Source organism: Hypanus sabinus, chromosome 11 (genome assembly GCF_030144855.1).
Source record: "Hypanus sabinus isolate sHypSab1 chromosome 11, sHypSab1.hap1, whole genome shotgun sequence".
NCBI classification, from domain to species: domain Eukaryota; kingdom Metazoa; phylum Chordata; class Chondrichthyes; order Myliobatiformes; family Dasyatidae; genus Hypanus; species Hypanus sabinus.
The window spans coordinates 87,642,858-87,657,578 of NC_082716.1; the positions used below are offsets into that span (position 1 = coordinate 87,642,858).

At 43.2% G+C, this 14,721-nt stretch overlaps 1 protein-coding gene across 1 annotated transcript in view; it reads right to left on the reverse strand.

The window, feature by feature from the left end:
- si:ch211-267e7.3 (ADAMTS-like protein 2) overlaps positions 1–8,210 on the reverse strand; it is a 196,333-nt gene extending 188,123 nt beyond the window's left edge. Inside the window, exon 1 of the mRNA XM_059983535.1 lies at positions 8,172–8,210. Within this exon, the coding sequence (XP_059839518.1) occupies positions 8,172–8,210 (39 nt within the window). The remainder of the gene's footprint in view (positions 1–8,171) is intronic.
- Between the last annotated feature and the right edge of the window lie 6,511 nt (positions 8,211–14,721).

Below are 14,721 nucleotides of genomic sequence, written 5' to 3' on the forward strand. Positions count from 1 at the left end.
TAAATGTTGGCCATAACATCATGGAATACTCCACAGCTTGAGTTATATTTTGTGCCTCATGAGAGGTCAATAGGTCATCCTATCTAGATGTCAGTAACAGAGCCATCCCTAGATTCTGCATTGCCATCCCAGCCTACCTTTTGTACTGAAGTATCTGGAGTAAGGCAGGAATCACGCAGAGATAAAATTTATTGACCCACAGCTGACTACTTATGGTTGAATACCATCTTCCCCAGACACCATAAAAAAGCATATAATACCCATGTCTGGATTTATAACATTGACAATCCAGTTTAAAATGATACAGCAGGACTGCAGCAGTAAGAGGCTTGATGTGTTAAACTCCTGAAGTGGAGAAGTACTGTGGTGAATGGGTTACTGATTGGACAGGGATTGGCTGCATTCCCAGCAGTAACAGCCACTCAGACATGTTTCCTGCTGGAGTAGGTTTTGTACAACATGTCTGGACAGCAGACTGTGTGATAACAACTATTTAATATAAACCATACCAGGCCCTCAATGGTCTTGCTTTAAAACCACACAATCATTCCCTTATTACACTTTCCTGTCAATCCTCTAAGCATGTGGTAAGAGAACCCGGTGCAGACTCTCCTGGTCGGTTGTAATTCCAATGATGTTACCCATTTTATTTTCTTTTTTTTAAATGGATGTCTCCACAAGCAGAAATATTCTAAAACAGGTGACACCCACCCCACCCTTACTCCCCCGCCCCAACAATTCCAAGCTAAGAGTGCTATAGCCTGATAGGGTGATTACTGCTGTCTCTGTAAGTATCAGTGTTCGATACTGAGCCTTGAACAAACTAGAAATGGCAGGGGCATTACAGTCCAATCCCAGTACATTAACAGTGCTATTTCCAATCCATACAACTTTCCAGCAGAGGCTCCTAGATCCCAACAGGGAATGATTTTGCTCAAACCAGATTAGTGTTCCAAAAAGAGGAGGTAATAAATCATTGTCCAGTTGTCAATCAGGAGATCAGGTGCTTGAAAGTCATTCCAGAGACCGGAGAATGTTACTGGGGCAGGCATCTAGTTCAGTGTGTGGGGAGTCTGGCACTAAGGGCGCTGTGGGTCAGATGAAATGTTAAACCAAGCCAATGAGTTTCAGTCACAGAGCCATAAAACACAGAAGCAGAGAAAACACTGAAAATACTGGCAGGTCAGTCTGCATCTGTGGGAAGAGGAACAGAGTTAACTTTTCACGTTAGATACCCTTTTTCAAAATGAGCCAAATGAAGCTATTTATTTATTGAGATACAACACAAAATAGGCCCTTCCAGCCCTTTGAGCCGGGCCACCCAGCATTCCTCCAACTTATTCCCAGCCTAATCATGGGACAACTTACAAATTACCAATTAAACTACCAACCAGTATAACTTTTGACTGTGGGAGGAAACTGGAGCACCCGGAGGAAACCCCTTGGGGTCATGGACAGTATGTACAAACTCCTTAAGGGCAGCAATGGGAATTGAACCTGGGTCGCTGGTACTGTAAAGCGTTGTGCTAACCACAGGAAAGGTAGAGGGTGGTATCATGTAAAATCAAGGTGGCCATGGGGATAAGCAAAGTTATCTGGTCAATGAGTGAATAGGAGCAGTTACAGAGTCAAACATAGACAATAGAACAGAGACATACACTCTCACTCACCCTACCAGCTTCTCTTGTCTCCTTTTCAGTCTCTCAAAGGGTCGTTTAACCGAAGCACTGACTCTTGCTATTCCCGCAGCTGAAGCCTGCTCTGCTGAGTGTTTCCAGCACATTTTTGTTTTTGTTTTAGATTTTCAGCGTCTGCAGTTTTCTTTGATTTTCACAACACAGAGACAAGTCCTTCAGCCCACCTCATCCACGCTGACCATCAAAGACTTGACTCCACTAATTTCATTTTACCCATTAATCCACAGCAACTTCCACCTCTGTAAAGGGATGATCTACACCTGCCAATTTACAAGCTAATCAGTGTGTCCTTGACACGTGAGCCCCAAGAGGAAACTCATGAGGTCACAGAGAGAACATGCAAACTCCTCGTAGCAGCCAAGGTCAGGATCTCTGAAGCTGTGAGCTAGCAGCATTAACCATTATGCTGCCCCATAGACCATAGACCATACTGTCAATAGCACTATGCACATTTCGTGGAATGGGGAGCTCTCCTGAAATCCCAAACAATAATTATTTCTTACTCAACTCTACTAGTTGATTTGGTCCTTAGCACATCTTCATTACAATTGAGGCTACATTTCAAAAATAATTTATTGCCTCCGCCTCTTCAGGGTGTTCCAGGGCTGTGAAAGGGAAGATATACAGTAAAAATACAATTCTGCCTTTCTCTCTTTTCTCCTACTGAAATAGTTAAGTCCCAGGTAGTCAAACTATAATAATGTTGTACCTTGCAACTCTTTTGCTTTGCATCCTTTTCATATTAGTGGAAATTGCTGTATTTATCCTGGTTCCTCGCAGATCTGCATTTCATTTTCATCTTAAACTTTGACTGAAGACAAACTGGGGATGCTCTAAGAGTGAAATTTGTCAGTAAGTTACTCCGCCAATGGTGGTAGAAATACTAACTGCTGGAATAATACCTACTTGCTTTAAGTAGTCTGTGAAGACTGAATCCACTTTCCATTTGGGGAAGAAATCCATGGAAGGAGAGTGTCATCCTTAGCTCACCCGGAGAGGTCACAAGCTAGCTGCTTTGACAGTGGTCCTATAGCACGTGCTTTGAAGTTGGGGCTGAAGCCTATTGTTGGGGCTGAATAAATGTCTCCTTCGTTTGAGGGTACCATACGCCAATTGTGAAACAGGAAATTCAACAGCCTTTCTTACCTCTCGGCCTCAAAGAGCAATTTATTTTGTAAAACGAGTTCATGATTATATAATTAACACTACAGCTTGCTTTCTTTTCACCACCTACTTTCCAGAATTCTTCCTATCTTGGATTTTCTATATTTTTCTTCCAGCTTCAGTTCCATATGGATGCCTGGTGCTTCCCTCAATATTTCTGTGGTTAATTCAGTGATTCATCTCCCCTCTCAGGAAGTCATATCTCCATACATTTTTCAGTTAGATTTCACAATAATGAACTAACTCCACTGCAATGAGTTCAGATGCCTGAGTCATCCATTGTTGAAGATAGAGGGATGGTACAGAAATCGGGAGAATTACAGGAGGAGTTATACAGGAAGAAAGCATTCACTTTCCTCCTCACCATCCCCCCCACCCAAACATTGTCCACCATTCTATCAGCTAATCTAAATTTATGGTGCAGTTGATTATACCCATTTTATAAATTTGCATAGAAATAATATGTCACTGAAAGTTTTAAGTGAGTCAGCATCCCCTAATTTTAAGGAAAGAGTTCCACATTTCTGCAAACCTTTCTTTTACCAAGCGCTTTGTAACTTCATCCTGGGGTCTAGGGTCCATTGTTTATGCCATGGACCCCCACCATTAACCGAGGGATCCGTGGACCCCAAGTTGGAAACCCTTGCTGTAGACCCTCTCCTAAACCTTAAGCTCAGTGTTACTGCATGGTTTTCCAATGTCTCAAATCAACTTTCCTCAATAACTTTCTGGATGGCCTTCCACTTTGCAACCTCTGTCAACTCTAAGGCAAGTGCTGGTGCTATTAGCCTAACTCTCTAAAGATGTTCATAAGAATTGACCTTCCCCATCCCCACCAACCCTCTCCTCTCACCTTCTTTTGGTTCCTGTCCTAATATCTTGGTACTATTTATCAAAAATTGTCTCATAAGGTCTCTGTGAATTTGACTGGCATACTTTCCAATTTGAAAGGCATTTAAGAAATACAAATACTTGCTGAGAGACAAAAAGATGTACCTGCTGGAATTTGGAGCAACAAATTATTTGCTGGAAGAGCTCATTGAGTCATGCAGCATCTGTGGGAAGACAGGAATTGTTGATATTTCTGATTAAAATAAAGCAGGGTTTCATCTTGAAGCACCAACAACTTAATTAGTTTGACAGTTCGTCAAAGGAAGACTAAGAACTCATATTTTACTGCAAATAAAATGAGGATATGAATGCCCAGTGGGATTGACAAGGGTAATAAAAGCCAAACACTGTCAGATGAACCCCAAAATGTTCAATTTTCAACTTAGATCAAATACACTAATAGATTTGAGAAAGTAATCCACAAGCAATGGATTTGCAAGAAATCAGCAACACAAGCAAAGCAGGCAAGGCAGTAGCCTGCCTGTGACAATTTTCTTGCCTTCCAGGAAGATGGCAAAGTGTATTGTCATAAGCAGGAATAGCAACGTGTCATGGCACACAACACATTACCCAAAACTGTGGCATCAAATACCACATAAGGCAGCTGGTGGGGTACAGTCAGAAACAAGGTGAACAGGCCATCACTTTCTGTCATGCTCTGTTACAAGCTGAAAATTTTGATTATTCTACTCAAACATGACAAGACGTTGTGTAGTAAGAAATTTGAGCAGATAAGGAACTTCCAAGAAGCTAAAAGCAGGCAGATGTTGGGTACCAGGTGGCTGAGTTGGGCCAGAAGATCTATTTCCATGCTGCTTTACTCTAGGACTACTTCTAGCAGATGGTGTTTCATATCTTAACTTACTCCAGCAGTCCCTTGATCCTACTTTTGTATGAAAAACCTAATGCAACATGATAGGTTATTCCCATTCCTCGTTCTCACCATTGGCATTTTGTTGCTTAATAAATTTATGAGGATGCATGAGTGTGTTGCAGATATGAACAGCTTTTGAGATGCATGCAAAAGGCTCTAGAGCAGTGCCGTGATGGAACTGTGTGTCAACCAATGACATTGCCTCACCAGTTGACGTGAACAAAGACCGGATCTGCCTCAAAAGCGAATCAGGCACTGACCCACTTCCAGGTCAGTGGGTAGCTCTCCCAGCTCTGAGTCAAAGAGGTGTAGATTTAAGCTCCCCTCCAAAGACATCAGCACCAAAATCTTGGTGATAGTTCTGTGCAGCACTGAGGGAGTACTGCACTGGCTGAAGTGTCTTCTTTCAAAATAGAATGTTAAACCAATTTGAAACTTTTTTCAAATTCAATTAAATTGAATTTCAATGTTCAACAATCTGCTCTCTTGGGTGCATTTCAGAGATCTTTTTAATATCACCTGCATATGTTGTCAGATTCATTAAATTTGTAGCAGCAATACAATGCAATGTGTTAATGAGAAAAAAACTGTGAATTACAGTAAGTATCCACAGAATACGTATATCAAATTGTTAAATAAGAAGTGCAAAAATAGAAATAAAGCAAAAAGTAGTGAGTTAGTGTTCATGGTTTCAAAGTCCAATCAGAAATTGGATGACAGAGGGAAAGAAACTGTTCCTGAATCACTGAATGTGTGCCTTTAGACTTTTGCATCTCCCTAAGGGTGGTGACAGAGAAAAGAATGCACGTCCTGGGTGGTGAGGGTCCTAAATGATGGAGGACGCCTTTTTGAGGCACCACTCCTTAAAGATGTCTTTGATACTATGGATGTCTACCAAAATAGTTGTCCCCAGAACCCAAGGTAATATTTAACCCTCAACCAACATTCCCAAAGTATAGTATTGGGATATTTACCATTTCACTGTTTGTGAACATTGCTCTGTTCAAAATGCCCCCATTTCTCTCACATTACAATTGGGATTTCATTTCAAAGTATTTAATTAGCTGTAAAGCTTTTGGTATATGTCACAAACACAGATGTGTTATAGAAATAGCAAACACGAGGAAATCTGCAGATGCTGGAAATTCAAACAACAACACACACAAAATGCTGGTGGAACACAGCAGGCCAGGCAGCATCTATAGGGAGAAGCACTGTCGACGTTTCGGGCCGAGACCCTTCGTCAGGACTAACCGAAAGGAAAGATACTAAGAGATTTGAAAGTAGTGGGGGGAGGGAGAAATGCAAAATGATAGGAGAAGACCGGAGGGGGTGGGGTGAAGCTAAGAGCTGTAAAGGATATTGGTGAAAGTGATACAGAGCTGGAGAAGGGAAAGGATCATTGGACAGGAGGCCTTGGGAGAAAGAAAGGGGGGGGAGCACCAGAGGGAGATGGAGAACAGGCAGAGTGATGAACAGAGAGAGATGGGGGAGAAAACAACTAAATATGTCAGGGATGGGGTAAGAAGGGGAGGAGGGGCATTAACGGAAGTTAGAGAAGTCAATATTCATGCCATCAGGTTGGTATATAAGGGGTTGTTCCTCCAACCTGAGTGTGACTTCATCTTGACAGTAAAGGAGGCCATGGATAGACATATCAGAGTGGGAATGGGACGTGGAATTAAAATGTGTGGCCACTGGGAGATCCTGCTTTCTCTGGCGGACAGAGCGTAGGTGTTCAGCGAAACAGTCTCCTAGTCTGCGTCGGGTCTCACCAATATATAAAAGGCCACACTGGGAGCACCGGACACAGTATACCACACCAGCCGACTCACAGGTGAAGTGTCGCCTCACCTGGAAGGACTGTCTGGGGCCCTGAATGGTGGTGAGGGAGGAAGTGTAAGGGCAGGTGTAGCATTTGTTCCGTTTACAAAGATAAGTGCCAGGAAGGAGATCGGTGGGAAGGGATGGGGGGAAACGAGTGGACAAGGGAGTCGCGTAGGGAGCGATCCCTGCGGAAAGCAGAAAGGGGGGGGAGGGAAAGATGTGCTTGGTAGTGGGATCCCGTGGGAGGTGGCGGAAGTTACGGAGAATTATAAGTTCGATCCGAAGGCTGGTGGGGTGGTAGGTGAGGACAAGGGGAACCCTATCCTGAGTGGGGTGGTGGGCAGATGGGGTGAGGGCAGATGTGCAGAAAATGGGAGAGATGCGTTTGAGAGATGCGATCATGACGGCATGGACATTGACTTCTCTACCTTCCGTTAATGCCCATCCTCCCATTCTTACCCATCCCTGACATATTTAGTTGTTTTTTTTCCCCTCTCTCTCTCTCTCTCTCTCTCTCTCTCTCTCTGCCCATCTCTTTGCCTATTCTCCATCTCCCTCTGGTGCTTCCCCCTCCCCATTCTTTCTCCCAAGGCCTGTCCCATGATCCTTTCCCTTCTCCAGCTCTGTATCACTTTCACCAATCACCTTTCCAGTCTTAGCTTCATCCCACCCCCTCCGGTCTTCTCCTATCATTTTGCATTTCCCCCTCCCCCCACTACTTTCAAAACTCTTAGGTTCTTTCCCTTCAGTTAGTCCTAATGAAGGGTCTCAGCCCGAAACGTCAACAGTGCTTCTCCTTATAGATGCTGCCTGGCCTGCTGTGTTCCACCAGCATTTTGTGTGTGGTGTTATAGAAATACAAGTCTTTCTATTTGAAATTAAATAATACTAAAAAAATACATTTTAAAATCAAAATCTTTTGTCTTTTAAAATCAAAAATATAGCTTTAAGGAATCAACCATTAACGAGTAATTAAAGAACAATAAAATCTATGCTCAGTCACACTTGATTTGTTTAACAAGCAGTGTACCGGGTTAATCCAAACACACCTCGAAAGTGTTCCATACCCTGCTGAAGTCTGACCCATTTTTCAAGTGTATATCATGCCCCCATTTAGCCCAGCCAAAGACTGTAATTGAAACAAGGTTTATTAAGTGCTGTGCTGTTTTATAGTGCAAAAGCATCTGGAATGTGTTCTCTTTTCCTGCAAAGCTCCTGCCTAACTACATAGCTACATCTAAGTAGTCAGGAAGAAGTGAAATTTGGCCACAAGGTCAAAGACTGGCGTGTTTAAGCAGCCTCCAAAACACTTGTGTTGAGCCCCACTTTCATGCCAGGTAACCCAGGGTAACAGTGCCAAGGCTGGAGAGCCAATTGCTTTGCTTTTGTCTGCGTCTGAACCACTGGGAGAGGAGGGACTGTTGCCCACTCGTCCTAACAGAAACCTGGTTTCAAGACACCATTCCAGACTTGGCCATCCAGCTAGATGGGCTAACCTCCTTTCAGGGGGGCAGAATTGTTGCAATCCGGCAAGTCCTGTGGAGGAGGTCTGTGTGTCTACATCAATAAGGACTGGTGCAGTGAATGGCTTGGTAATAACAGCCCACTGCTCACCGCAGATAGAGCTTTTAATGGTGAAGTGCAGGCCCATCCGCCACCCCACATGCTAGTGCTGGGGAGGTGCTGCAGGAACTCTATGCAACCTCAAAGCTGCTCACCTTGACACCTTCTTCATTGTTACTGGTGACTTCAATCATGCCAACTTAAAAACAGTCCTGCCAAAATTCTACCAACATGTCAACTTCTCAACCAGTGGGGGTGATGCACCATCAATAACTCACACTGAGACGTAAGGCGAGATATCGGCTTTTATTGACTGGAAGAAGGAACCAGGAGTGAGTGTCTATCATACAATGTCTTGGAGACTGAGGCCGAGCGTCAGGCCGCAGATCTCCTTTATACAGGGGCCTGTGGGAGGAGCCACAGGAGCAGTCAGCAGGGGCGTGTCCTGACAGGCACATAGTTCACCACAGGGGGAAATATATTAGACACAGTTTATACCAACATTCATGGAGCCTACAAGACTATCACCCACACTCACCTTGAATACTTAGACCAAATATCGGTTTTGCTAATCCCTGCACACAGACCACTGGTTAAACATGTCAAACCAGTTCACAAGGAGATCAGGATCTGGCCAGAAGGTGCCACATCAGCGCGGCAGGACTGTTTTGAAAGCACAGACTGGAGCATATTCAGGGAGGCAAATACCTATGATTATCACATCAATATTGATAAACATTGGGATCAGTGATTGACTATATTGGAAAGTACATTGAGGACATTGAGCACTACGCTGTCAGGGCAAACTAGTAACCATGGCTGACTGAAGAGGTATGTGCACTGCTTAGGGATCAGGACGCTGTTTTCAGATCAGGGGACAGGACACGACAGCTCTAAGATCAGCAAGAGCCATGGTCTCCCATGCCATCAGGAAGGAAAACATTAGTATGCACAAAAAAATCCACAGTCACCTTTGTAACACCAGGGACACACAGCGCATGCGGTAAGGTATACGTCCACCCCATGACAGTAATTGTCCCTTCCTGATAGGCTGAATGCTTTCTATGCACAATTTGACCAACTGAATGGTGTGATATTGAGGAAAGCCACTTCTCTTCCTGAAGAACAGGCAGCCTGTTTGGCTGCAGCTGAGTTGAGGGGGACCCCAGACAGGGTAAACCTATGTAAAGCTACAGGGCCAGGCAACATACCCGGTCAAGTGCAGCCCTGCTAACACAAGTCTTTACAGACATCTTTAATATCTTCCTAAAAATGTCCCATGTTCCTGCAGGCTTCAAGGCAGCCACTGTCATTCCAGTGCCTAAGAGAGCAATGTTAACTGGCCTAAATGAGTATTGGCCAGTGGCACTGACTTCAACAATCATAAAGTGCTTTGAACGTCTGGTAGATGGATTGCATAAATTCCCATCCTCCAGCTACATTGGACTCTTTCCAGTTCGTCTACAGTGGAAAGACCCAATCAGTCCAAGCTGGCAGCCAACATCTCAAGCTCAATCACACTGAGCACTGATGTCCTCCAGGGTTGTGTCCTCAGTCCACTGCCTTTCACCTGCTGACTTATGACTGCACAGCCAGATCCAGCTCAAACAGCATCATCAAGTTCACTGATGATACAACAAAGGTTGGCCTCATCAACAATGATGAGTCAGGATACAGAGAGGAAGTAGAGAGGCTTCACAAATGGTGCAAGAACAGCAACCTGGGTCTCAACATGAAAAAGACAAAAGAGACGATTGGCATGTGTCAACAACTCTCCATTGCACATCAACATCGGAGAAGGTGTGGAGGAGGATGGAAGGGACGGAGTCGAGATTCATGCCCAGCAGCTGCATAACCGAGAACTCCCTGATGTACGGGCTGTTCCCAGGGACACACACGGAGACAAACATCTGGCGCTGCTGGCAGATCATCAACTCAGTGTAGGACACACTTTGGTCAGCCCAAGACTTGATGGTCTACCAGCACATGGAGATGTCCGTGGCTGAATGCTGCCAGCTGGCACATTCTCGTCTGCAGGAATACGTGCCGAGGGATGAGCTCAAGCTTGGTGCAGCCACCGGGAAGGCCCGTTGGGGAAGGGCCACAGTTTAAGGTCAGTCACCCTTGGGATTGCGAGGGGTCGGGTGGGGAGGCGTATACCCCTCATCAGCGGTGTGGATAGATAAATCAACATAGTGCCACAGGAGTGGCTGGAAATGTGTAAAGAATGAGAGTCAACATCTGGTTTTATTGTAAATAAGTTTTATTCTTGACTAAGGTTTGAGTGTCAACGAATGATTTTTTTGTTAACATCTTTATTTTGAATAAGGACTGAGGGTCAATGTATGATTTATTGTAGATAACTTTATTTAGTGAATAAGAACTCAGTCAACGAATGGTTTTTGTAATCATTTTATTTTGTAATATTTCTGAATTAAGTATATTTTTCAAAAAAAAAGAAAACATCTCCGCCACGGAAAGAGTGAAGAACACAAAGTTCTTTGGTGTGTACACAACAGTTGATCTAACCTGGACTCGCAGCACTTCCTCACTAGTAAGAAGGCACAGCAGCAACTACACTTTCTGAGGAGACACTGAGGGTGTGCAAGCTCTCCATCCCATTCTAACAACTTTCTGCAGGGGCTCTAAGGAGAATGTCCTGGTTAGCTGCATCATGGTGTGGTACTAAGGGCATCAGACTGAAAAACCTTACAGACGATAGTAAAAGCTGCCAAGAGAATCAATGAGGTCTCCTTCTCCATTATTGGTGACGTTTATCATGAGCATTGCAGACAAAGAATCAAAAGCATTATTAAGGATCCCTATCATCCATCCCACAATCTCTTTGACCCACTACCATCAGGAAGGAGGTATGGAAACATTAGGACTAGGAGTGCCGTACTGGGTTATATCTTCTTCCCTTAAGTTGTGAGATTAATGAATACCCCATCTCAAACTAGGTCTCGCCACTAGTAGGACAAGCTTACTGTTTACCTGTGCTGTGCTTTACTACATGCATTTTGAATTATTTTTTATTAACTTATTGATAGTGTGATATTTTGGATTACGTGCTATGTACGATGTATGTCATGTGGGTGCACCATCATCCAGAGGAACATTGTTTTGTTCAGTTCTACAATATATAAGTACAGTTAGATGACAATAAACTTGAACTTGAACTTGAATGGCACTATACAAATCATATATACATTGAAGTCCCAGTTTCATACAGGACCCACAAAGGGGAGGAAAGGAGGGACATCATAATGGCACAAGTGACACTTCTAATGGTGACCAGGTAAGAATAGAAGAGTTTCTCCTGATCGCTATCCAGAGATACGTGGATGAGCAGAAACTTTCAACAAGAATGAGTTATGTAATCAGTATATAGGTTTGCTTTATAGATTCTTTGTTTAGAATGGGGACATCACAGAATTGCCAGCTTTTACTGCCTGACCCTAAATGCCTTTAAATACACGATAGTAGACCACCATTTTGAGTGGGTTAGAAGTTCCGGTTAGAAGACCCAATAATGATGAAAGATAAGCAATATATTTCTAAATCAGGATGGTGTACAACTTGGAAAGGAACTTGCAGATAAAGGTGTTCTACTGTCCTCGTCCTTGGTCCGAGAACTTATGAGTCTGGGGGGAGCTGTCAGAGTAGCCTTGTTGTAAATGGTGCTCACCGCTATCACTGAGAGTCAGTGGTAGAGAGAACTAATACTTAGTGTGGTTGATGGGATGCCAATCAAGCGAACTATCTTATGCTAGATGGCATTGAGCGTGTTCAATGTTGTTGAAGCTGCATCCAGCCCGGCAAGTAGAGAGCATTCCACACCTTGTAGATGGTGATAAAGCTTTGGACATCAGTAACAGGGTCACTTACTCTGATCTGCTCTTGTGTTTCCTTAGTTGGTTCAGCTGAATCCCCAGTCCCCAACATCCCCAGGGAACCTGATGATGAATACGTGTGACAAGGACGAATGATTAGATCCTTGCTTGTTGGAAGTGGTCAGTGTCTGGCATTTTTGTAGTGTGAATACTCTTTTTGCCACTTTTAGTCCACCCCTTAAAGCTGATTAGACCCAGCTGGTGCCAGCAGAGACTGTTGCATTTGCTCAAGAGTTGTAAATAGAAATGAACTTTCTGAAACCATCTGCAAACATTTCCACTTGTGATGGCATTGAAATAACTACTGATGGCAGTTAGGATTAGGATTCCTTCCGGAAGAACGCCTGCGTTAGGTGTCAAGGGGATGAGATGACCAATCTCCGACAACCATCATGATGCTGCTTTGTGTAGGGCATGACTCTAACCATCGGTTTTACAATGATTCCTGAAGTTATTTTGTATCATAGGAAATCACTCTCACTTCACCACTGACACCCTGCTCTTTGGTCCATATTTCAACCAGGTCAATAATGAGGACAGGACCTGAGACATTCAAACTGACATCAGTGAGTAGGTTATTGGTGTCACTTGATAGCACTGGAATGATGCTTCAGTCACATTGTCACAAGCAAGAAGAGTAGTTTGATTGGGTGGTAAATACTGGATTGGATGTTTCCTTTTCATTGGCAAACAGAACATAGCCAAGCAATTGCCCAAGTTGTCAGATAAACACAGAAAAGATTTGGCTGAATGTTGCAACAGGTGTTCAGTATTACAACTGGGATATTGCCTGGTGTTGCCATTTTCCCCTGTATCTAATTCTCTCAGCCATTTCTTGATATTGCAAAGAATTAACTGAAGATTGGGTTCTGTGATAGTGGGGATCTCAGAAGAACTCCAGAGTCCAACATTACAATAGATCTGGTCCAACATACCTATGTTGCCACACCAGCTGCTTTGATGAATAATCTGAAGGAAAGTCTGAATGATGTGAAACAATTTTTCTCAACAACTAGGCTGACTCAATCTATCAGCTGAATGATAGTCATGCTAAAAAAAGAACACAGCTTCTTCAATCCCAAAGATTTACAAGTGACAATGCTAACCGTGGATGAATAGGGTTTAAGTCTTCATGTACCTCGGTATACAAAAGGGCTCTTGATTACACTTGTTATACAGCATGTTACAATGCTTCACATAGCTTTCAGGTGGATCTTTTTGGAAGCATCTCATTTGTGATCAGTTTGCTGTTGTACGCTTTCCAACTAAAGCTGGTGAGAACAAGGCAGAGAGGAGACATTTCTTGTTTGCCTTGAAGAAATATTTGAAGTAATCATCCAAGACCAGAATTATTACTGACAAGCCTTCTTTTGCCCAAACAGCATTGACAAAATTAAACTTCAAAATAAAACATCAAATTTGGTGGAATCTTTGGAATGGAAAAATTGGACTTGATTTAGCTACCAACAGAGGTAAAGCACTTTAGAGATGCAGATCTTAATTGATGTTAAGGGAATTCAATGGTTGTTTGGATTTCCTTAAGACTCAAAAAAATGTTCTGCTACATCTGTCAAACTGAGCAAAATTTCTCAGAGATTTAATGCAGAGGGATGTATGCCAATAACCTGACCTGGTCCAACCACATTGACATCACAGCCAACAAAGCGCATAGTGTCTCTACTTTCTCAGGAGGCCAAAATAATTGGCATATCCCCTTTGACCCTCACCAGATTTTTATATATATATACACCATAAAAAGCATCCTATCCAGATGCTTCAGGCTTGGGAATGGCAACTGCTCTCCCTGGGACTGCAAGAAACCACAGAGTGTTACGACACGGCTGAGGACATCATGGAAACTGGCCTCCCCTCCAAAGACGATGTCTATACTTTGCTGCTTGGGTAAAGCAGCCAATATATCAAAGACTACAGTCTCTCCAGATATTTCCTCTTCTTCCCCATTCCATCAAGCATAAGATGCAACTGCCTGAAAATGTGTGCCATTGTGGTCAAGGTCAGCTTCTATCCCACTGACTACTGAATAGTTCCCTGGTAAATAAGATGGACTCTGAACTGCACAATCTACCTCAGTGTGGCTTTGCACCTTATTATCTGCCAGCAATGCATTTCTCTGTAAGTGTAACACTTTATTCTGCATTGTATTATTGTTTCACTTACACTAACTTAATTCACTGTTGTAATGAAATGATCTGCATGGGTGGCATGTAAAACAAAGTCTTACCCTGTATCTTGGTACATGTGACAATAATAAACTAATTTACAGATTTTATAGACAACAACCAGATTGACTTAATGTCATGGTTCAAGTGCTGGCCAATCCTTAAACTTAAGTGAAAAGATTAAACACAGAATGCCCAAGGGCATTAACAACAATGGAAATGAGCTGGCCGTTAATCAAGAGAAATCTTCTTGCATTACATTCATCATTACTAACCTTGCAGCTTACATGCTTGCCTAGAAATTGATGAACAAGGAAGTTGATCGTCACCTGTCAGAATTGACAGTCTACAAATCTCAGGGTGGTAGTACAGCACTGGTACAGGCTCTCCAGCTTGTCCCAATTTCCTGCATTCGCCCCATATCCTTCTATGTCCTGCCCCGCCACATACCTATCCAAGTGCTTCTTAAATGATACTATTGTGTATGCCTCAACCACTTCTTCTGGTAGCTCGTTCCACACCCTCACTACCCTCTGCCTTAAAAGGTTGCCCCTTAGATCCCTTTTAAATACTTCCCTTCTCATCCTAATGCTATGCCTCACAGTTTTGGGCTCCCTTATCCCAGAGAGTAG